This window comes from Chiloscyllium plagiosum, unplaced genomic scaffold, assembly GCF_037043375.1.
Source record: "Chiloscyllium plagiosum isolate Xiang-an unplaced genomic scaffold, Cpla_swu_hap1 HiC_scaffold_6, whole genome shotgun sequence".
Taxonomy (NCBI): Eukaryota; Metazoa; Chordata; class Chondrichthyes; order Orectolobiformes; family Hemiscylliidae; genus Chiloscyllium; species Chiloscyllium plagiosum.
Genome location: NW_028270144.1, coordinates 55,391,399 through 55,417,411, shown reverse-complemented (window position 1 = coordinate 55,417,411; position 26,013 = coordinate 55,391,399). Strand labels below are relative to the sequence as shown.

Sequence of the window (26,013 nt, the reverse complement as noted above, 5' to 3'; positions counted from 1 at the left end):
AAGTGGGGACTGCAGATGCTGGATTCAAAGTTGCGAAGTGTGGCGCTGGATAAGCACAGCAGGTCAGGCAGTATCCGAGGAGCAGGCAAGTCAACGTTTTGGGCATAAGCTCTTCATCAGGAATTTGGTGGGAGGAAAGGCAGCTGAGACTTAAATAGGAAGATGGAGGGGGTTGGGGGGTGGGGGAGAAAGTAGCTGGGAAGGCGATAGGTGGGCGGGGGGTGATAGTGATAGATTGGAGTGGAAGGTGGAGTAGATAGGTGGAAAGGAAGATGGGCAGATAGGACAGTTCAAGATGGCGGTGCCGAGTTAGAGGGTTGGACCTGGGATGAGGTTGGTGGGAAAAAACATAAGGAAACTGTTGATGTGGTTGCGGAATGTTTCAGGGAACACCTCTAAGTTCATCATACCAAACAAGCCCTGAGGCCAACCACTTCAACTCCCCGTCCCACTCTGCCAAGGACATGCAAGACCTGGGCCTCCTCCACTGCCAAATCCATGCCACATGATGACAAGAGGAAGAATGACTCATCTTTCATCTTGGGACCCTTCAACCACATGGCAGCAACGTCGATTTCACCAACTTCCTTATCTCCCCGCGCCACACCCCACCTTTTCCCAGATCCAACCCTCCAACTCGGCACCACCCTCTTGAACTGTTCTACTTACCATCATCGTTCCCACTAAACACTCCACCCTCCCCTCCTACCTATCACCATCATGCCCCCCCCAGCTGCCTTCCCCACACCCTCACATTTATTTCTCAGCCCCCTTTCCCCTACCCCACAATATTCCTGATGAAGGGCTTATGCCTGAAACATCGACTCTCCTGCTCCTTGAATGCTACCTGACCTGCTGTGCTTTTCCATGCCACACTTTTCGACAGTGGAATAACATATTTTACTGAAGGTAAAGGAAAAAAGTACTGCCACTGACAATATCATAAAAGAGAGCTACTGAAAACTATATAGAAAAGTTTTAGCATAGGGATAGAGAACATTAGAAATACATTTCCATGTTCTATTTTTATAGGAAACAAACAGTATATGGCTATTCAAGCAGTAATGAGAATTTCTGTTAAGAGACTATTCTAAATGATTGTCTTTCACATTACCTCCGCTTCACTTTGAAGTTTGACTGTCCAATGAGATTCAGTAGAGGGTTTCCACTAAGTATATTTTCCATTCTAATTCGTTCCTCCTCAGCTTTTTGTTCACGCTCCTATGGAAGTTATAAAATCAGTCATCTATGAGTATTCACAAATCTGTCATTCATGGATAGGTTAATTTTCTACAGATCAGATATTCGGCAAGAACATTTTTATCTCCAAATGCAAGGAAAGGGAGTGTTCCAAGTCAAACTGCATAAATTCTTTCAATTTCTCAAAAACACAATGGAGGTTTTCTAATTCACAATAATTAAGACACACTTTTGGTACTTTAGCTGTTTTTCACAAATTCCTATAACCTATGAGTTGTGTTTTGCAATGTTACAATTACAAAACATTTTATTGCACTTTTATATGTGCAGCTGCCTCTGTAAATCAACCTGTCCTTGTCACTTCCTCAGCTAATATGAACTAGGCGCTGACCAAGCAGCAAAAGTTGAGATTATGCTTAAAATTTGGAATTCTCTTTTCAAATTGAGAAAATGGATGAATTGCTCATTTTAAAACTGATGTTGATAAGTTTTTTTGACCAGAAGTATGAGAAAAAGGAGGGTTTATGAAATTAGTTTGCAAATCTACTATCATTCCATTGAATGGCAGAGCTAACATAGAGTTTCTTTTGTTCCTATGGTTTTTTGGCTACATTTTGATTCAGGTGCAGCAGTGGTGCCATTTTGGCAATGCCCATCTGACTTTGTGAAAATTCAGGCACTAGACTCCTTAATCAACAGCTGTTACTTTTCCATATCAAACTACCAGAACAAATTTTTAACAACTTTTACACGGTGGCACAGTGGTTAGCACTGTTGCCTCACAGCGTTAGAGACCTGGGTTCAATTCCCGCCTCAGGCGACTGACTGTGTGGAGTTTGCACGTTCTCCCCGTGTCTGCGTGGGTTTCCTCCGGGTGCTCCGGTTTCCTCCCACAGTCCAAAGATGTGCAGGTCAGGTTAATTGGCCATGCTAAATTGCCTGTAGTGTTAGGTAAGGGGTAAATGTAGGGGTATGGGTGGGATGCGCTTCAGCGGGTCGGTGTGGACTTGTTGGGCCGAAGGGCCTGTTTCCACACTGTAATGTAATCTAAAAAAAATGTAATTGGCCTCTGAACTGAACAATATAGAGATGATTTTTCAAAATATAGCGTCCAATTTTCCCTATAATTCCAAACCTCAACAGAATATATGAGATTTCACAACAAGGCCTTTGCCAAAAAGGAAAGAGGGGGAAATTTGAGCAATGTCATTTGTCAAAAACATAATTTAGATCGTAAAACATCAAAATGATAATGAAATTGATTTCAGTGCACAATTTATTCATAGCTATCTGAAAATAGTCCCTTTTTATATCAAGTTAGTTGTCTTAGAAAAATATGTACGTACAATTTGGGCATTACAGAAAAAGACACTTTGCCAATGCTCTTCATCAATATTTCAATACAATGCATCATTTTGTTTCAGTATTACTTAAATTCTGTACTACCAAATGACTAAAAATGCATTAAATTTTGTTTTAAACCAATCATTTTTTAACAATATCAATAGAATCTCTTCAAAAACATCATATACATTGGGTTTGATCCATGTTCCACAAATCCAAGTTCTGATCAACTGAAAACGTTCAAGGTTTTCATGCACACCATCATTCATTGTCAACTAATTTCCCAACAAAAAAAAATGTTGGGAAGAACTGGTTAGTATACAGTTCCCTTGTTTTCCTTTCAACTTTCCTAAATATTAGTGCTGTGGAATACTTCAACATTAAGGAATGACTTCTTAATCAAAAGAACTTTAGTGCATCTGAAAAGTTGTCAGGACTTCTTTTGAAATCCTAGGATGAACCCCCCCCCCCCCATTAAGTCCTCAAGAACAGGTCACTTTGTTACTTTGTACTGTCGTTACTTTCTTCAATACAGTTAATTTGGTTACACCGATACTAATGAAATATTGTTCCCAATTTTAGAATAGTTTCCTTGGGATGGCTTAACTAATCTTTTGCTCTATAGTAAACAATGATGCAATAAGGGTTCTCGTGGCATTTTGAATCAAAAGTCCATAAGACTTAGGAGCAGAGGTAAGCCATTGGTTCCTTTAAAAAAAATTATCTCAGCTTTGAATGTACTTAACAAAACAGTCCAATCAGCTCTCTGCAGTAAGGAATTCCACATATTTACTATCCTCCAAGAAAAAAATCCTCCTCATCTTAGTCTCAAATATGACCTTTTATTCTGAGATTATGTCTTCTAGTTCTAGACTCTCCAGCAAATGGAACAACCTTTCCACATCAAATCCCTTCAGAGTTTTGTATGTTTCAATGAGGTTGTCTCTCATTCACCGAAATTCCAATGAATCCAACCTACTCAGCCTCTTACCATAAGATATTCCTGCTATACCTGTTATATTCTCTGGAATGCCTGCAATGGCAGCATGTCTTTCCTTAGATAGAAGGCACAAAACACAGTTCACAGCACTCCAGTAGTTTTAGCAAAACCTCCCTGCTTTCACACACTAATTCTTTTGAAATAGAAATCAATATTCCATTTGCCTTCACTATTACAGTTGAACTCGGGATATCAGCTTTTTGAGATTCACAAGCAAGGACTTCCAGATCTCTCTGCTCTGTAGCTTTCTGCAGTCTTTGTCCATTTAAATAATATGCAGTTCCTCTACTGTCCCTGGCAAAGTGTGGGCTGTGTTTAAATGCCACTTGTATCAGACATATGTTATAGTATATCTGAAAAGGTTGATTAAAAATATTGAAATGCTGATGCAAAATACTGTAACATGTTGCCACTTCCTTATTTTTCAGTAATATCAACATTACCTACATTCGTGAGGCACACATTGCTCTTGGCCACTCTACTTTCCCTAATGTAACTAATTTTTGAGTGTTGATTTTGATATTCCTGGCCAGTTTCTGTCCTCTCCCTTTAATCTAAATATTGACAAAGTTATTCAGTATATTAGTTTGTTCACAATATTGAAGGTGTCAGTTTTGAACATGATATACCTTTTGTTCCTGAATATAATTGTAAAATTACAAGTTACTTTTCATTCTCATTGGTGGTTCCTACAGCAGTTTTGTCACTTTTGATGATTTGTAAAACACTTCCTCTCACAACTGAAATCAGCCATACCTAAACTTATCTGTTTCAAAGAAGAGTCATATCAGACTTTTGCTTTTTAATTAAGCTTCTCTTTCAAGGTGCTGCCACACTTGCTGAGTTTTTTTTTTAAATTCAGATCTCCAGACTTGCAGTATTTTGCTTTTGATATTTTATGTTGGTATATCTAAGGCAGATGGGACACCAACCTGAACTTTCTGGTCAGAGGTAAGGACACTACCTCAAGAGCCCTCAAGGCCTGCTCAACCTGGTATTCCCAGGAGATCTCACTGGTGCACAGAGAGCTCCTAAAATTCAAAGTTTGGGTGAAGATTTGTAGCTCGGGTGCTCGTTGTTGTGGTTCTGTTCGCCGAGCTGGAAATTTTTGTTGCAAACGTTTCTAGGTGACATCCTCAGTGCTTGGGAGCCTCCTGTGAAGCGCCTCTGTGGTGTTTCCTCCGGCATTTATAGTGGCCTGTCCCTGCCGCTTCCGGTTGTCAGTTTCAGCTGTCCGCTGTAGTGGCCGGTATATTGGGTCCAGGTCGATGTGTTTGTTGATGGAGTTTGTGGCCGAGTGCCATCATTTCAAAAACCACTAATCAGGAATGGACCCAGACCATAGAACGGGCTGTCACCATAGGACAGAACAGGACCACACACCGCAAAAAAAACGGCACTAAAAGAAAAAAATGGCCAAACTAACACACAACAAAGTGGACACCACAACACACACCTGGGTTAAAAACCTCTCCCACAGACACGGAAAGAACAATACTGGCCAAGGGACTCAATTACAACCACAGGGACGCCAAGACAGCAGACTTCCTAGCAGCACTAGAATGCACACTCAGGAACAATGGACTGACAGAAGAGACACAACAAACAGTGAGGCAAAGTATCGTATCCCTGATAACAAGGAAAAGACAAACAAATAACCTCAGCACCAAGGAGAGGGAAGCACTAAAATCACTAAGAAACGATAAGAACATAATCATACTACCATCAGACAAAGGCAGAATGACGGTCATCCTGAACAAAGCAGAGTACACCCAAAAGGCACAACAACTACTTGCAGATACCAACACCTACCAAAGGAAGGAGTTTGACCCCACCCCACAGCTCACCAATAGGATAAATAACACACTGAGGAATCTACAAAAAAACGGACAGATAAGTGGGCGGCACGGTGGCACAGTGGTTAGCACTGCTGCCTCACAGCGCCAGAGACCCGGGTTCAATTCCCACCTCAGGCGACTAACTGTGTGGAGTTTGCACGTTCTCCCCGTGTCTGCGTGGGTTTCCTCCGGGTGCTCCGGTTTCCTCCCACAGTCCAAAGATGTGCAGGGTCAGGTGAATTGGCCATACTAAATTGCCTGTAGTGTTAGGTAAGGGGCAAAATGTAGGGGTAGGGGTGGGTTTCGCTTCGGCGGGTCGGTGTGGACTTGTTGGGCCGAAGGGCCCGTTTCCACACTGTAATCTAATCTAATCTAATCATAACCAGGGCGGACATACAAAGAATGAAACCTGAAAGCAACAACACCCCCAGATTCTATGGACTACCTAAAGTGCACAAACCAGTCATCCCACTCAGACCCATAGTATCACTACCAGGGACACCATCACACAAACTGGCTAAAGAACTACAACAGAAACTGAAACACCTGATCAGCGGATCCAGACAATCTATACAATCAACACAGGAATTCTTGGACATCATCAGAAACATACACATAGACAAGGAAGAAACTATGGTCTCATTCGACGTAACGGCACTGTTCACCTCTATTGACAAAACCCTAGCCAGAGAAACAATAGCCAACCTGTTGGACATACAGAACAGACAACAGGACGTTGAATCTATCAACAAAGATGGCATACTTAAACTACTGGACTTGTGCCTCACAACACACTTCACATTCAACAACCAGATATACGAACAAATCAACGGAACACCCATGGGCTCACCGATCTCTGGACTCATAGCAGAAGCAGTAATGCAAAGGTTGGAACAAACAGTCTTACCACAAATTCAACCCAAACTCTGGGTCAAATATGTTGATGACACCTTTGTAATCATTAAAAAAACAGAAGTAGAGAAAACACACCGGATCATTAACGCCACACTCACAGGAATCCGATTCACGAGAGAAGAAGAAAAGGATAACCAACTCCCATTCCTAGACGTGATGGTACAGAGAACACCGAACGGAGAATTCACCACAAAGGTATACAGGAAAGCACACACACAGACCAAGTCCTGAACTATGAAAGCAACCACCCCAACACACACAAACGAAGTTGCATCAAGACACTATTCAAAAGGGCCACAACACACTGCAGCACACCAGAACTGCAAAAAGAGGAACAGGAACACCTATACAAGGTATTCGCCAAAAACGGATACCTGCGCAATTTCATCAACAGATGCCTAAGAAAAAGACAACGGAACGAGGACTTGCCGCAACCCAAAGGACTAGCCACACTACCATACGTCAGGAGCATTTCAGAAATGACAGCCAGACTACTGCGATCACTAGGACTTATAACGGCACATAAACCAACAGCCACCCTCAGACAACAACTCACCAGAACGAAGGACCCGATACCCAGCATGAGCAAAACTAATGTAGTGTACAAAATCCCATGCAAGGACTGCACAAAACACTATATAAGACAAACAGGAAGACAGCTAACGATCCGCATCCATGAACATCAACTGGCCACGAAACGACACGACCAGCTATCCTTAGTAGCCACACACGCAGACGACAAGCAACATGAATTCGACTGGGACAACACTACCATTATAGGGCAAGCCAAACAAAGAACAGCCAGGGAATTCCTAGAAGCATGGCACTCATCCACAAACTCCATCAACAAACACATCGACCTGGACCCAATATACCGGCCACTACAGCGGACAGCTGAAACTGACAACCGGAAGCGGCAGGGACAGGCCACTATAAATGCCGGAGGAAACACCACAGAAGCGCTTCACAGGAGGCTCCCAAGCACTGAGGATGTCACCTAGACAGGGGACGAAACGTTTGCAACAAAAATTTCCAGCTCGGCGAACAGAACCACAACAGCTCCTAAAATCGAAACATTAAATCAAATGTGATTAGAAACCTAAACATCAGTTTGAAAGTCTGCCAATTAATTTAAATTGGAGACGAAGGACCAACTAAATTTAAACTAAATTAATTGGTCATCAAGGGTATAAAATAAGAGGGCATTTGACAACCAGCAGAGATCAAACTGCCATCTAAAGTGATTAGCTCTCTCAGCTCTCAGAGCAACCATCATCTCACTAAAGGTACAGCGGCACTCTTAGATAATATTCCTGACACAAGAATTTGATGGACAGAGGTGTTCCTGATGCAAGAATTTGAAAGAGGAGGCATTCCTGAAAGATCAGTGGAGTGGGAACAGAGCATTCCAGAAGATGTATCCTGACTATAACTTTGAGAGACTAAATTCCAATTTTTAAATTGTATTTATTGGAATTCTAATTCCATTAGAATTTTCTTTTATTGGGGAATAGTGAGAGAGGAATTTGGTTTGTTAATGGTTCTGTTAATGTGCTTACTGTTGGAGTTCGATAAATAAACTGTTACATGATTATAGAATGTGAAAGGATTTCATTTTATTTAACCACTCGTTTACAACAGACTGGCAGGTAAAAAGTAGGGGGGGGGGGGTGAGTCGACCTCTGTTCATTACAGACTAGAAGCTCAGGTCTGGGATCTGGATAGTACCTGTGCGATATCTGAATGGATCTGGACAGATTTCAACAGATTTGGGTAACGAAAGGTCCCAGCAGACTTGGGGCGAGTGTCCTAAATCTTTAAATAAAACTTAGGCAAGAAATGAAAAATTTGTTTAATTTCAGTTACTTGTGGTTGGTTAAATCAAAATGCCTCATAACATTGCTAAAGTAGTTCTAGACTTTAAAGATGCTTCCCAAATTTGCCAAGCAAGTTTAGGAAGACAGAAAAAGGAGAAACTTTTAGAATCCGCAGACAGGCTAAAACTGGGTATAACCAAGGATAATAGGAAACCTGAAATTGTAACGGAGTTAGCCAAGCATTTAGGTACATCAAAGAAACAGTCAAGTGCAGTGGAGTTAAAAAAAAATTACAAAGCAACTGAGACAATTGCAGTTAGAAGACAGGGAAAGAAGATTCCTAGCAGAGGAAAAAGAAAAGGAGAAAAGGGAGAAAGAGAGAGACATCGACTTTCAGAAGTTGGCAATTAGGCAGGAAAGTCAGCATAAGAGGATAAAGGGGAAGGTAGAAGGTAGACTTAGTGAGGAGGATAGTGATGATGAGCAAACCCATCGTAGCTAAAGATCTGGTAGGGATATATACAAATCTGTCAAAACCTTACCAAAATTCAATGAAAAAGATGTAACAGCCTTTTTTAATTTCCTTTGAGAAACTGGCTAAACAGACAAACTGGCCAAAAGCTATGTGGGTAGCGTTAATTCAGACCGAGTTAACAGGCAGGGCTACTGAGGCATTTGCAGCATTGTCAGAGGTGGTGTCAGAATATGAAGTGAAAAAAGCTATTTTGAGTGTCTACTGTGATGATGCCGTTCCTTTAACAAGATTATGCTGTCCTTGGGTGTTTTTTCAGAGAGGTCATAAAAGACAAAGACTCTGAACAGTCTGGGTTTGAAGGGTTTTAGGGCCAATTTGATTATAGCTAATAGATGCTGCCTCAGGCAAAAGGCTTTTAAGTTTAAAAAAAAACACTTTATACAAGTGCACGGTGGCACAGTGGTTAGCACTGCTGCCTCACAGCGCCAGAGACCCAGGTTCAATTCACACCTCAGGCGACTGACTGTGTGTGGAGTTTGCACATTCTCCCTGTGTCTGCGTGGGTTTCCTCCAGGTGCTCCGGTTTCCTCCCACAGTCCAAAAATGTGTAGGTTAGGTGAACTGGCCATGCTAAATTGCCCGCAGTGTTAGGTGAAGGGATAAATGTAGGGGAATGGTTCTGGGTGGGTTGCGCTTCGCCGGGTCGGTGTGGACTTGTTGGGCCGAAGGGCCTGCTTCCACACTGTAAGTAATCTAATCAAGTAATCTAATCTAAAATTAAAGGGGAGTGGCCAGTTCTCCCAGCTCAGTTTTTCTCTGGTCTGGCTATTTACTGAAAGCAGTCAGGCAGTTGTGGAGGCTGTTGAACCAAAGAAGCAGGTCCATGCTGGTACTCTCTTTCCAACATCTCTCCTCTAATTATGAGTCGAGTCGAGGTGAGCCTCTCTCTCAGTTTCAGTTTTGGTTATCAGAGGGGGGTTAAACTCCACTTCATAACACCTCCAATACAAACCCCTCGTTTAACTTGTTGATGAGACCATAGAACATAGAACAATACAGCACAGAACAGGCTCTTCGGCTCACGATGTTGTGCCGAACATTTTTCCTAGCTTAAGCACCCATCCATGTACCTATCCAATTGCCGCTTAAAGGTCACCAAAGATTCTGACTCTACCACTCCCACAGGCAGCGCATTCCATGCCCTCACCACTCTCTGGGTAAAGAACCCACCCCTGACATCTCCCCTATACCTTCCACCCTTCACCTTAAATTTATGTCCGCTTGTAACACTCTGTTGTACCCGGGGAAAAAGCTTCTGACTGTCAACTCTATCTATTCCTTTGATCATCCTATAAACCTCTATCAAGTCCCCCCTCATCCTTCGCCGTTCCAACGAGAAAAGGCCTATTCTCCATTCCAGGCAACATCCTGGTAAATCTTCTCTGCACCCTCTCCAAAGCTTCCACATCTCTCCTAAAGTGCGGCGACCAGAACTGCACACAGGACTCCAAATGTGGCCTAACCAAAGTCCTGTACAGTTGCAACATCACTTCACGACTCTTGAATTCAATCCCTCTGCTAATGAACGCTAATACACCATAGGCCTTCTTATAAGCTCTATCCACCTGAGACCCCAAGATCCCTCTGCTCCTCCATCTCACTAAGAACCCTACCGTTAACCCTGTATTCCGCATTCTTATTTGTCTTTCCAAAATGGACAACCTCACACTTGGCAGGGTTGAACTCCATCTGCCACTCCTCAGCCCAGTTCTGCATCATATCTAAGTCCCTTTGCAGCCGACAACAGCCCTCCTCACTATCCACAACTCCACCAATCTTCGTATCATCTGCAAATTTACTGACCCACCCTTCGACTCCCTCATCTAAGTCATTAATAAAAATTACAAACAGCAGAGGACCCAGAACTGATCCCTGCGGAACTCCACTTGTAACTGGGCTCCAGGCTGAATATTTACCATCTACCACCACTCTCTGACTTCGACAAGTTAGCCAGTTTTCTATCCAATTGGCCAAATTTCCCTCTATTCCATGCCTCCTGACTTTCCGCATAAGCCACTATGGGGAACCTTATCAAATGCCTTACTAAAATCCATGTATACTACATCCACTGCTCTACCCTCATCCACATGATTGGTTACCTCCTCAAAGAATTCAATAAGACTTGTAAGGCAAGACCTACCCTTCACAAATCCGTGCTGGCTGTCCCTAATCAAGCAGTGACTTTCCAGATACTCATAAATCCTATCCCTCAGTACCCTTTCCATTACTTTGCCTACCACCGAAGTAAGACTAACTGGCCTGTAATTCCCAGGGTTATCCCTATTCCCTTTTTTGAACAGGGGCACAACATTCGCCATTCTCCAGTCCCCTGGTACCACCCCCGTTATGAGAAAAACCATTATAGTTTTTCTCACTTTGGTTCGGAACACTGAGTTGAAGTTGAGAATCCAACTTTGAACTTTGAGAAGCAACTTGCTTTTGTAAGAGAAACAAACAAACTCTTGTTAGTGATGGGAACTGGCCTAGAAAATAATTGCAAGTTAATTGTTGTTCTAAGAACACTGCAGACATTTTGGTACCAGGATGCAGTATGCTCTAAGACTGGCATGTGGTTGGGTGCTGCATCAGTTAATCAAATGGAGGCTTGTCCTGACTAGCCAACCACAGAAACTGTTGAAAAAGAAAAGAAACTGTCGAATGAATTGATTTTGACTGTGTTTCTTTGCTCAGATGCTACTGGATTAGGAAGCTGAGTTCAAGATTGAGTGTCTTCAGAAAAGAATCCCAGTTTATAAGAAAAAAAATTGAATATTCTTCAGGGCCTGCTGGAAAGCTGTTTATATTGACCAGTGACTTCGAAATTTCAGCAAGATCAACCCATGCGTCTGCAATACAACCCATTGCCCACTGAATTTCATAAAGGCTTGGTATTCATAATTGAAATGATTTTCAAACTGCAAATTACAACTCTTGTTTTCTTTTCAGTTTATCCCGAGAGTGTGTTTGTCTGTCTTTGTTTGTGAGAAAGTGGGGGCTACAATCAAAGAAGATTAGGTTTAAAACATAGACATTAATTAGCTTACATTGTGGTTTAGACTTAAAATCTCTAAGACGTATCTGATGAAGCTCGTAAATGCCATTTATATATGCCATTTACAGCATCCAAACACATGTGAAATTGCCAATGTTTGTTTTTGAAAAATTGCTCTGAATTGGAAGACAGGAAGTACTATCTATGCAAAAGTCACAGTTTGCCAAATACAGGAAACAATACATAACATACAAACTCTGAAATCAAGCACTCAATAAACACCAAAATTCGGTAGCACTGAATTATAAATATTTCAAACTTTATAAACTCTTATTTTACAACTGTAGTAATCATTTTATTCACTTATCTTTTTCAGAAGTTATAGAAGTTTGGCCAATCCAACCAAAAATAAGCACATATAAACAATTACATTTTCCTCCTCTAAGGTCTTCTATTAACCAAGTAGTATCCTCCCCGGTCACATACCAAAGTCATTCTAACAAGTTAAAAATAACATCAGGAGTGAGCATTATGTATCAATGGAGACAGCAGTGCACCACCAAATAGAGTGAGCATTTATTCAAGGGTCTGACTCTTGTGTATAACCAGTTGTATTAGTTTACTTCCTTTAAAACAGTTATTGAGCACCTAACAAATAGGCAAAATTGAAACTCAACTATTACTAATAATATACATCTCAAGTTATTTTTCAGCCAACATAAAAAATAAGCCAATGTATGATTGAATTTATCCAATTTATTTGTTTCTTTGATTTAAAAAGATTCATACCAAATTCCTGTCCTTAAGCCTAAATTCTGTGGAAGTACTACTAATTAAGGAATAGTGACAATGTACATAGGGCAAGTAAATTATCATAAAAGTTTAAGGCCACAGAAAGTCAGAGAGGACAGTCACTTTTGATAGTTTATATCAAGTAGGTGTGTATAGTATTTAGAACTATTTGTTTACACTGCAGGAACAATGCCAGACAGCAATTGTTACAATGACCTGCATTGTTGCTGCTTAAGATGTTTTCAAATGCAACATGATCCACAGATCTGGTCACCTATTTTTAAAAGGGTATTTTACACTTGAGAGTCTATAGATAGGCAAAATAGAAGAAACACGTTTACAAGGAAATCTTAAAATTTGGGCTCGTTTTATCAGTGTTACCATAATGGTATTAATAAAGTTATCAAATTTGTAATTGTTCATAATGGCAAAGATTTGTACAATCAGAAGACAAGTCAAAAAATGTGAGAAGGGAAATTGGGTCTATTCTTTTAAAGCAGGCCAACAAAATGACTTGTCAAGGAATATTTTTAAATGTGTGTTATTAGTTTAGATTAGATTCCCTACAGCATGGAAACAACCCTTCGGCCCAACAAGTCCACACCGACCCACCGAAGAGTAAGCCACCCAGACTCATTCCCCTATCCTACATTTACCTCTGACTAGTGCACCTAACACTATGGCAATTTAGCGTGGTCAATTCACCTGATCTGCACATTTTTGGACTGCGGCAGGAAACTGTACCACCCAGAGGAAATCCATGCAGATATGGGGAGAATGTGCAAACTCCACACGGTCAGTCACCGGAAGCAGGAATCAAACCTGGGTGAATGGTACTGTGAAGCAGCAATGCTAACCACTGAGCCACCGTGCTGCCGTTTATAGCGGGGCAATTTAAAAAACAGGTTGTTCCAGAAATAGTCTGATTAAAAAAACTGTACAAACTACAGCCTCTCACCCTGAGAAACCCGTCACTGAAAAGTGTTTATTCATTTGTTGGCTTACTATTTGATTTCATTCTCCAGCTTAATAATACCCCTCCTATAACAGGGTGACCAAAACTGGGCACTGTACTCCAGAAGAGGCCTCATCAATGTCTTGTACAGTTTCCTGTAGTACAGAACTCCACTGGCTCGCCACTCTCTGGGTGAAGAAATCTCCCCTATTTCAGTCCTAAGAGAGCCATACTGGATAGATTTGTCTTGGTTCACAAACTGCACCCGGTTTGAGGACCGCAAAATACAGCAACCGCTCAGCTAAGACCACATGACAAGCCAGTAAATGTCTCTTCAAATTGAATGATTCCAGTCACACCACTATACACTAGAGATGACCTCGTGCATTACAGTACAGTCCTTGTTTGGGGCAATACCTATCTGTTCTAATTATGTCAACACATCTTCAGAAGTAGCTTCTACACCTATGATCACTTCCAAAGTATCTTAAGACTCCATTCCTTTTGGCCCTATTTTCGTGTTTGTGCTCTGTACTTAACTGACATGACCTATTAATATATCAGTGTTAGTTTCTGTTCAATATGATTAGCTTAGATTACTTACAGTGTGGAAACAGGCCCTTCGGCCCAACAAGTCCACCCTGACCCGCCGAAGCGCAACCCACCCATACCCCTACATTTACCCCTTTACCTAACACTACGGGCAATTTAGCATGGCCAATTCACCTGACCTGCACATCTTTGGATTGTGGGAGGAAACCGGAGCACCCGGAGGAAACCCACACAGACACGGGGAGAATGTGCAAACTCCACACAGTCAGTCGCCTGAGTCGGGAATTGAACCCGGGTCTCTGGCGCTGTGAGGCAGCAGTGCTAACCACTGTGCCACCGTGCCGCCCACAGCTGTACATTGTATCATCAGCTGTACATTGTATCATCTTCTTAAAAACCTGAGTTCATGAGAACATGAGAAAGCTAGGAGGTAAGTGTGGCTTCTATCAAAACTCTCTCTTCCCTTTGTTATCTAACTGCTCCAACCCGATTGCCTAAATGGGAGCAAACTTGCAGGTCCAGCGTGTAGACAGAAAATACTACAGAAAGCAGTTTGAGGGGCCCTAATTTGAAACAGTCCCTCCTTTTGAGAAGGCAGTAGCTTTATTTCCTTTTCACAATCTAATTCTTAACTTGTCTATTTATAAAGTAAATGTTTGATTCCCTATTTTCTTGATTATAAACAGCAGTAAAAATACTAAAGCTAGTAGAACTGTTACCATCAGGCTTTGGGCAAGTTAATAATCCACAAAGCTAACATCTGCAATTAAGAGGTTTAGGGTGAGAGGGGAAAGATTTAAAAGGGACCTAAGGGGCAACTTTTTCACACAAAGGATGGGTGCGTATATGGAATGAGCTGCCAGAGGAAGTGGTGGAGATTGGTACAATTACAACATTTAAAAGGCATCTAGATGGGTACATGAATAGGAAGGGTTTCAAGGGATATGGGCCAAGTGCTGGCAAGTGGGTCTAGATTGACTTAGGACATCTGGTCAACATGGATGAGTTGGACCGAAGAGTTATTTTCTGTGTTGTACATCTCTATGACTCTAAGAACTATCTAATCAGTAACTATACAAGTAAGAGCATGAAAACAGTCAGCAATTTCGGCATGTAAAAATTAATAGGAACAGCTTTTAAACATTATATAGGATCTGTAATGCTTCTCAATACCATAATATTTAGAGTTAAGTCTTATTGGAAATCAGTTGGGTGATATTTTTGGCAGGATTTACATACGTTTTCAACAGGCAAGATCTAGTGGATTTTCTTGCACTATTTTCCAAATGTCCCAGCTCCTAAATGCAGCACTTGCTACAACTAGGATATTCTAGGATTCCTTTTACTCCTGCCATTTTTCGAGTCCAAGAGCTGGACAGCATGGAAACAGACCCTTCAATCCAACTTGTCCATGCCAACCATAAATCCTAAATTAATCTTATCCCATCTGCCAGCATCTGGCCCATATCCCTCTAAACCCTTCCTATTCATATATCCATTCAGATGCCTTTTATATATTGTAACCGTACCAGTATACCACTTCTTCTGGCACTTCATTCCATACGTGCACCAATGTGTGAAAAAGTAGCTCCTTAGGTCCTTTTAAATCTTTCCTTCCTAACTTTAAACCCATGCCCTCTAGTTTGGGACTCACCGACTCCAGGGAAATGACCTTGGCAATTCGCCCTATCCATGCCCCTCCTGACGTTATAAACTTCTACAACATTACCCCTCAGCCTCCAATGCTCCAGGAAAAATAGCCCCAACCTATTCAGCCTCTTCCTATACCTCTAACCTTCCAGCTCTGGCAGCATCCTTGCAAATCTTTTCTGAACTCTCTCACATTTCACAATATCCTTCCTATAGCAGGGAGACCAGAGTTAAACACAGTATTCCAAAAGTGGCTGAACCAATGTCCTGTACAGTCACAACATGACCTCCAGCTCCTCCACTCAACGCACTGACCAATAAAGGCAAGCTTAATAAATGCCTTCTTCATTATCCTGTCTACCTGAGATTCCACTTTCAAGGAACTACAAACCTGAACTCCAAGGTCTTTTTGTTCGGCAACACCCCCAGGACCTTAACATTAAGTGTAAAAGTCCTCCCCAATTTGCCTTTCCAAAATGTAGCACCTCACATTCATCTGAATTAAACTCCATTTGACACTCCACGGTCCAATGGCCCATCTGATCAAGGTCCCACTGTACTCTGAGGTAACATTTTTCAGTGTCCACTGCACCACTTATTTTGGTATCATCAGCAAACATACTAACCATCTCTCCCATATTCACATCCAAATCATTTATAGAAATGATAAAAAGCAGTGGAACCAGCACCGATCCTTGTGGCACACCGCTGGCCACAGGCCTCCAATCTGAAAAGCAACCCTTCACCACTATCTCTTAACTTTAAGTCAGTTCTATATCCAAATGGCTAATTGCCCCTGTATTTGAAACGATCTAACATTGCTAATCAGGCACGGTGGCTCAGTAGTTAGCATTGCTGCCTTACAGCGCCTGGGACCCGGGTTCGATTCCAGCCTCAGGTGACTGAGTGTGGAGTTTGTACATTCTCCCAGTGTCTGCATGCGTTTCCTCTGGGTGCTCCAGTTTCCTCTCTCAATCCAAAGATGTGCAGGTTAGATGAATTGGCCATGCTAAACAGCCCATAGTGTGCAGGGATGTGTAGGTTAGACGCATTAGTCAGGTAAATGTAAGGTAATAGGGTAGGGAAACGGATCTGGGTGGGTAACTCTATGGAGGGTCGGTGTGGACTTGTTTGGTCAAATGGCTTGTTTCCACACTGTAGGGATTCTATGATTCAGTCTACCATTCAGAACCATGTCGAACACCTTACTGAAGTCAATATAGAGCATATTCACAACTCTGCCTTCATCAATCCTCATTTTCTTCAAAAAACTAAATCAACTAAGTGAGGCATAATTTCTCACATGCAAGGCCACGTTGACTGTCACCAATCCATCCATGCCTTACCAATTACATGTAAATCCTAACCCTCAGGAGCACCTCCAGCAACTTACTGATATCAGGCTCACCAGTTTATAGTTCCATGGCTCTTCCTTAACCACTTTTCTTAAATAATGGCACCACGTTAGCCAACCTTCAGTCTTCTAGCACCTCACCTGTGGCTATCGATGATACAAATATCTTAGCTGTGGGCCCAGCAATTACTTTCCTCGCTTCCAACAGAGTTCCAGTGTACACCTGATCAAGTCCCAAAGATTTATCCACCTTTACACATTTCAAGACATCCAATAATACCTTCTCTGTAATATGGACATTTTCTAAGGTGTCATCACTTATTTCCTCATGTTCTCTCACTTCTATATCCTTCTCCACAGTAAACAGTAATGCATAATACTTGTTTAGTATGTTATGGACCAGGCCAAACTCCCTCAAATCATTTCAAGAAGGTAGCCCCTAACTTCTCTAGTTGTTTTAAGCAGATGTAAGGTTAATATTCCAGCGGTGATGCAGCTGGTCAAATCCCTTAGTTTTAAACAAAACAGAATTTTTGTTTTACAGACTATAGAATGAAACATGAACGAAAGAGAACAGAATATAGAATAACTTACCCCAACTGATACGATATCTCAGGGAGAAAGTGAGGAATGCAGATGCTGGAGTACCAATGTTGAAAAATGTCGTGCTGTAAAAACACAGCAGGCCAGGCAGCATCCGAGGAGCAGGAGAATCGACGTTTCGGGCATAAACCCTTCTTCAGGAATTAGGCTGGTGTGCCAAGCGGGCCGAAATAAAGGGTAGGGGGGAGGGGCGCTGGGAATACGATAGGTGGAAGGAGGTGAGGGTGAGGGTAATAGGCTGGAGAGGGGGTGGGGCCGGAGAGGTCGGGGAGAAGATTGCAGGTCAAGAGGGCAGTGCTGAATCCGGGGATTGGGACTGAGATAAGGTGGGGGGAGGGGAAATGAGGAAGCTGGAGAAATCTACATTCATCCCGTGTGGTTGGAGGGTTCCTAGGCGGAAAATGAGGTGCTCTTCCTCCAGGCGTCGTGTGGTCAGGGTCTGGCGTTGGAGGATGCATGTTCTTGGCGGAGTGGGAGTTAAAGTGTTCAGCCACGGGGAGGTTGGGTTGGTTGGTGCGGGTGTCCCAGAGGTGTTCCCTGAAACGTTCCGCAAGTAGGCGGCCTGTCTCCCCAATGTAGAGGAGGCCACATCAGGTGCAACGGATACAGTAAATGATGTGTGTGGAGGTGCAGGTGAATTTGCGACGGATATGGAAGGATCCATTGGGGCCTTGGAGGGAGGTGAGGGGGGGAGGTGTGGGTGCAAGTTTTGCACTTCTTGCAGTTGCAGGGGAAGGTGCCGGGAGTGGAGGTTGGGTGTCGCGGAGGGAGTGGTCTCTCCGGAATGCTGATAGGGGTGGGGAGAGAAATATATCCCTGGTGGTGGGGTCTGTTTGGACGTGGTGGAAATGTCGGAGGATGATACGATGTCCCTGGTGGTGATTGGAGGGACAGGGTTCAAGGGCGGAGGTACGGGAAGTGGAGGAGATGCGGTGGAGATTATCGTCGACCACGTCGGAGGGGAAATTGCGGTCTTTGAAGAAGGAGGCCATTTGGGTTGTTTGGTAGTGGAATTGGTCCTCCTGGGAGCAGATGCGGCGGAGGCGAAGGAGTTGGGAATATGGGATGGCGTCTTTACAGAGGGCAGGGTGGGAGGAGATGTAATCTAGGTAGCTGTGGGAGTCGGTCGGTTTGTAGTAAATGTCTGTGTTGAGTCAGTCTCCCGAGACAGAAATGGAGAGGTCTAGGAAAGAGAGGGAGGAGTCTGAGACGGTCCAGGTAAATTTGAGGTCAGGGTGGAAGGTGTTAGTAAAGTGGATGAACTGTTCAACCTCCTCGTGGGAGCATGAGGTAGCGCCAATACAATCATCAATGTAGCGGAGGGAAAGTTGGGGGTAGTGCCAGTGTAACTGCGGAAGATAGATTATTCCCAGCGCCCCTCCCCCAAACTCCCTCCCTCCCTGCCCTTTATCTCAGCCCGCTCGGCACACCAGCTTCATTCCTGAAGAAGGGCTTACGCCCGAAACGTCGATTCTCCTGCTCCTCGGACGCTGCCTTGCCTGCTGTGTTTTTCCAGCACATCATTTTTCAACTCTGATACGATATCCCTGCAACTTAACAAAGAACTGTTCTGATTTCCTGCAACATCCTATAAAGACACCTTGGCAGAAAGGTAAATTCAACCATAGGTTTTTACCAGAGATGTTAGAGAACGAGGCAGCCAGAAAACCTCTGTTGAATCTGGGAACCTTACTCCCCAGCAACTTTAACCCACAGTTTCAAACAAAACCAAACCAGAAAAAAACCTTTGCTGTGGGAACTGGCCACTCTCCTTTCATTGCAGAAATGTCTTTTAAAAAAAAATCAAACCTAAAAGCCCTTTTCCCTGATTATAGCCATAATTTAAGAAATGTGTTCAGACATATCTGCACCTCTTCCTTTACAAACCCTCTTGAAAAAAACCAATGGCAAAATAACCTTGTCGGCACATCTTCACAAGTACCTCCCCCAGTGCCTGCGCTTCCAGACATAGGCAGCCTTGCTGATCTTTAAGGGGTTCTATTCTCTCCCTAATTACTCTTTTGTCCTTAATGTAATTGTAGAACCCCTTTGGATTCTCCTAAACTCTTTTTGCCAATGCGGTCTCATGTTCCTTTTTTGCCCTCCTAATTTCCCCCTTAAGTATACTTCTACTGTCTTTATACTCTTCTAGGGATTCACTGTTGTCTATACCTGATATATGCTTCCTTATTTCTCTTGACCAAAACCTTAATTTCTTTTGACATCCAGCATTCCTTACACCTACCAGCCTTGCCTTCATCCTAACAAGAACGTACTGTCTCTGGACACTCGTTATCTCATTTTTGAAGGCTTCCCTTTTTTCAGCTGTCCCTTTACCTGTGAATATCCATCGCCGATCATCTTTTGAGAGCTCTCGCCTAATACCACCAAAATTGGCCTTCAAATTAGCATATTAGATTCCCTACACTGTGGAAATAGGCCCTTCAGCCCAACAAGTCCACACCGACCCTCCGAAGAGCAACCCACCCAGACCCATTCCCCTACATTCACCCCTGACTAATGCATCTAACACTATGGGCAATTTAGCATGGGCAATTTAGCATGGCCAATTCACTTAACCTGCACATCTTTGGACTGTGGGAGGAAACCAGAGCACCTGGAGGAAACCTACACAAACACAGGGAGAATGTGTAAACTCCACACAGACAGTTGCCCGAGGCAGGAACTGAACCCGGGTCCCTAGCGCTGTGAGGCAGCAGTGCTAACGACTGAGCCACTGTGCCGCCCCAAATTTAGAACATCAACTATTAAATCTGGTCTACTCTTCTCCATCACTATTTTAAAACTAATAGAATTATGGTGACTAGCCCTGAAGTGCTCCTCCACTGACATCTCAGCCATCTGCCCTGCCTTATTTGTCAAGGGTAGGTCAAGCTTTGCTCCTTTTCTAGTTGGTACATGCACATACTAAAGCAGAAAATTTTCTTGTATGTACTTATCACATTGCTCTCCATTCAAGCCCTTAACACTATGTCAGTCCCAGTCTGTCTTTGGAAAGTAAAAATCCCCCTATCATTACCACTCTCTTATTCCCACAGATAACTGATATATCCCCATAAATTTGTTTCTCAAATCCCCTCGGACTATTGCAGGGGCCTGTTGTACAATCCCAATAAAGTGAATATCCCTTTCTTATTTCTCAGTTCCACCCAAATAACTTACCTTCTTGTTCTCCTAGGAATATCCTCAATAAGTACAGCTGTTATCCCTAATCAAAAATGTTACTGCCCCCTCCTCTCTTGCCCCCCCTTTCCATCCTTCCTATGCCATCTATACCCTGAAACATTAAGCTGCCAGTCCTGTCTATCCAATGAGCCACATCTCTGCAATCGCCATAATATCTTCGTCCAAGGTTCCCAACCATGTTCAGAGGTCATCTGCCTTACATGTCGGTCCTCTTGCAGTTTTATTTATCAGTCCTACCTCATTCTCTGCTTTGTTCCTGCCTGCATTGACTGTTTGACTTATTCCTTTTCCTAACTGCAGTTGTCTCAGACTGATCTCTTTTCTCACTATCTCCCTGGATGTCCCAAGCAGCTCTTAGCAAATCTACCCTCCAGTACCTTAGTCCCCTTCTAATTGAGGTGTAACCCATCCTACTTTACAGGTCACTTCTACCCCAGAATAGATTCTAATGATCCAAAACTGAGTTCTTCTCCCCTGCACCAGCTCCTCAACCATGCATGCATCTGCTCCATCCTCCTATTTCACTAGCTTGTGGCACTGTGAGTAACCCAGATATTAGCACCTTTCTGGATCAAATCGGATGCTGAGGGAGTGACCTCATAGAGGTTTTTAAAATCATGATAGAGTGGAGGAGTCCAGAACTGGAGGACATCGGTTTAGGGTGAAAGGGGAAAGATATAAAAGGGATCAAAGGGGCAATTTTTTCACCACAGAAAGTTGTGCATGGAATGAGCTGCCAGAAGAAGCGATGGGGGCTGGTACAACTACAGCATTTAAAAGGCATCTGGATGGATATATGAACAGGAAGGGTTTTGAGGGATATGGGCCAAGTGCTGGTAAACGGAACTAGATTAAGTTGGGATGTCTGGTCGGTATGGACGAGTTGGACCGAAGAGTCTTGTTGTACATCTCTATGACTCTATGTGTACTTGCAATGCCAAGACAAACAAGGCTATAAGCCATGCGCTTGAAAATAAAATCAAAATAGTTAGGTTTCTGTCTTTGACTGGCCTTTTCCTGTATACTTTTATGTCTCTATCACATACAGGTGGCACGAGTGAGATTTCAACATTATTACCTTGGTTGACACATGTTCATTTTTCATCAACAGCTGTTCATTTGCTACTTCAACACTGATTGTGGAGAGCCTAGGAATCCTTAGCTCGAGATCGGGTTTAAGGATTCAAAGAATGAGATGAGCAGTACCTGCACCATATGTATATTAGAGGAACTTGGAATGTGCTTACTACTTGGCAACTAAGGCAATTTGATTTCAGGCCAAATTACTTGTGTATCTCAGCTATCATGGGCATTATTCCTGATAGGACATTGTGATCAAGAATGTTTGGTGTCAGGATTTGTAGTCTAATGACCAAGTATCACAAAGCATGTCACGATTGCAGGTATCTTTCACTTGCATTGCATGGTTGTCTCGTGCAAAACTGTTGCTCTTTGAAGTGCCTCACATTGTTCAAATGTGAAGGCTCCATCCTCACAGAGCAAAATACTGACATTACCTCCTCTTGGTTTGATACAAAGAACAAGGAACAAAGAAAATTTACAGCCCAGGGACAGGCCCTTCGGCCCACCAAGCCTGAACTAATCCAAATCCACTGTCTAAACCTGTTGCCCAATTCCTAACCATCTGTATCCCTCTGCTTGCCATCTACTCATGCATCTGTCCAGACGCACCTTCAATGAATCTACCGTGCCTGCCTCTACTACCTCTGCTGGCAACACGTTCCAGGCACCTACCACCCTCTGTATAAAGTACTTGGCATGTGTATCCCCCTTAAACTGTTCACCTCTCACCTTCAAAGCGTGACCTCTCATTATTGAATCCTTCACCCTGGGGAAAAAGCTTATCGCCATCTACCCTGTCTATACCCTTCATGATTTTGTAGACCTCAATCAGGTCACCCTCAATCTTTTTTTTTAATGAAAACAATCCTAACCTACTCAACCTCTCTTCATAGCTAGCACATTCCATATCAAGCAACATCCTCGTAAACCTTCTCTGCACCCTCTCCAAACTGTCCACATCCTTTTGGTAATGTGGCAACCAGAACTGTCCACAGTATTCTAAATGCAGCCGATCCAACGTCATGTACAATTTTAACACGACCTACCAGCTCTTATACTCAATACCCCTTCCGATGAAGGCAAGCATACCATACGCCTTCTTGACCACTCAATCCACCTGTGCAGCAACCTTCAGGGTACAATGGACCTGAACTCCCAGATCTCTCTGCTCATCAACTTTTCTCAAGGCTCTTCCATTTACTGTATAATTTGCTCTAGAATTACACTTCCCAAAATGCATCACCTCACATTTGCCTGGATTGAACTTATCTACCACTTCTCCGCCCAACTCTCCAGTCTATCTACATTCTCCTGGATTCTTTGACAGTCCCTATGCTTTCTGTTACTCCATTAATCTTCAGGTCTTCTGCAAACTTGATCATACCAATAGTGCCCTCTTCCAGATCATTGATCCAGCACTGATCCCTGTGGAACACCACTGGTCACCTTCCTCCATTTCAAGAAACTCACTGCCTCCTGATGTTCAACCAGTTCTTTATCCACCCAGCTAGAATATCCTGCATACCACGTGACTTCACTTTCTCCATAAGTTTACCATGGGGAGCCTTATCAAACGCCTTATTAAAGTCCATGTATATGACATCTACAGCCCTTCCTTCATCTATCAACTTGGTCACTTCCTCAAAGAACTCTGTCAAGTTGGTAAGGCACTTTGTCCTTGCACAAAACCATGTTGCCCATCACTGATAAGCCCATTCTTTTCTAACCATAAATAAATGTTATCCCTCAGTACCTTCGCCAACACCTTTCTCTCCACTAATGTCAGGCTCACTGCTCTGTAGCTACTCGGAATATCTCTACTACCCTTCTCGTACAGGGGGACAACATGAGCAACACTCCAGTCCTCTGGCACCTCAATTGTGTTTAAGAATGCTACAAATATATTTGTCAGGGCCCCAGCTATTTCCTCTCTCGCTTCCCTCAGCAACCTGGGATAGATCCCATCCGGTCCTGGGGATTTGTCCACCTTAATAATGTCTAGCCTATCCAACACATCTTCCCTACTTATGTCAATGTGATCCATAGTAATCAAACTTCTATCTGTAACCTCAACATTCATCATGTCTTGCTCCTCAGTGAGCACTGACGCAAAGTAATCATTCAGAATCTCACCCATTCTCTCAGGTTCGACACAGAGCCATCCTCCATTATCCTTTAGTGGATAAATCTTTTCTCTAGTTACCCACTTGCTTCTTATATAAGAATAAAAGACTTTGGGATTCTCCTTAATTCTGCTTGCTAAAGCTATTTCATGACCCCATTTTAGCCCACTTGATTCCTCATTTAAGACTGGTCCCGCTCTTCCAATATTCCTCCAGGGCCCGTTCTGTTCTTAGCTGCCTGGACCTTATATATGCTTCCCTTTTCCTCTTGACTAGTTGTACTATTTGTCCTGTTATTCACGGTTCACAAATCTTGCTTTCCAGTCCTTTGCTTTCAACAGGACATGCCCATCCTGCACTATCTTTAAAAGCTTCCCACATATCAAATGTGGACTTCCCCTCAAATAGCTGTGTCCAATCCACATTTCCAAGCTCCTGTGTAATTTTGATATAATTGGCCTTGGCCCAGTTTAGTACTCTTCTCTTCGGAACACTTTCATCTTTGTCTACGAGTATTCTAAAACTTACAGAATTGTGGTCACTGTTCCCAAAGAAATCCCCCACCGCAACTTCTATCACCTGGCCTGGCTCATTCCCCAACAGCAGGTCCAATATGACCCCTTCCCTCGGGGGATTATTAACATACTACTCCAGAAAACTCTCCTGGATGCTTACCAATTCTGCCCATCCAGACCTCTGACAACCTTTATCAGCTCCATTGGTCATGGTGACATATAATGACATGTCCATCCCTTGACTGATTATTACCGGCAAACATGACTAGCTGACTGGCTTGGTCTCTACACTTGTCTTTGCAAATCAAAATAGAAGTACTCAGAATCTGTATGCACCGGCACAAGGGACAAAATACAGAAGGGCAAGACTGGACAGAAAAGCTCAGAGCATTGAAACATGCACAAAGTGAGTTCTAAGATAGCAAATAAGCAACCTGAGATAAACCATGGTCCAAACCATGAACTGGGCACTTGACCTTCCATACAAAGTGTCCAGGCATCACTTCCAATGAAAGGTGCTGGTGCATTCAAAAGGAAAACATATTACAGAAGCATAATATAAATGAATCGGAGGTACGTCATGGTGATGCAATGAGGCTGCTATGTGTGGACTGCCAAGTCTGTGGACAGAGAACAGATGTGGACACTGCCCCGAGTGTGCCCTGACATGTTTTTTTCCTGGTATCCAAAATGGCATCTGGAGAAGCAAGTACTGAGCCGGAGTTATCAGGTAACTGATCTGACATTCACATTGGGAATTTCTAGCTCATGGGTGGAAGAATGGGAAACTGTATATTAATGCGTACAGATTATCGAACATGAGATGTTAATGCTTGCTAATCCATGTATATAGGTCTCTTAGTGCTTAGTAGTGGGAATCTCATCTTGCCATTTGATACTTAGTTAGAAAATATGACTTCTTGCTCTTGACGTGGAGATTCTCCTCACTAGCTATCTCGTACAATTTTCCCCACTTTCTCACCATGGTGTACTTCCTTCAGCAGCTGGCAGGATTCCACCCTTATTCAATGGAACAAAGGGCTTGGACATCCTATGTGGATACGTAATTTGTGTAACAAAATGGGACAGTTCAAATTGTGCATTCAGCATTAAACAACAATTGGATTTTGGAGAGATCTTTCTACTTCCGGTGTACCTTTACAGTATAGTACAAATCCAAAAATTGCAGTAGGCTACCCTACTTTTTCAGGATTCATCACTTCAAATGGCAGAAATAGAACCAGCACAGATTTAGCCAAATTGCAATTTTCCATCTATATTTGCAGGCAGAAGAATTTGCAAATACTTAATGAGGAGGCCTACACTATTATAAATGTTAAAGCTAATTGCTATAACATAAAATCCTTTAAAAGCTGAGCAATCTTGTCGAAAAAGTAGTCTTTCCATATTTTCCAGCATTGTTGTTCATAACTTTGTTGCATAGAATATAAAACTCTGTCAGCTAAAACCACAAGCTAACCATTGATAAATGGATACTTTGATTAAGAGATTGGTAGCATTTAGAGTGAAGGAAAACC

At 42.8% G+C, this 26,013-nt stretch overlaps 1 protein-coding gene across 1 annotated transcript in view; it reads right to left on the bottom strand.

Annotated features, from left to right (window-relative positions):
* cwc15 (CWC15 spliceosome associated protein) overlaps positions 1–26,013 on the bottom strand; it is a 114,775-nt gene that overhangs the window by 7,994 nt on the left and 80,768 nt on the right. The window contains exon 6 of the mRNA XM_043691483.2: positions 1,115–1,221. Coding sequence (XP_043547418.1) covers positions 1,115–1,221 — 107 coding nt within the window. The remainder of the gene's footprint in view (positions 1–1,114; positions 1,222–26,013) is intronic.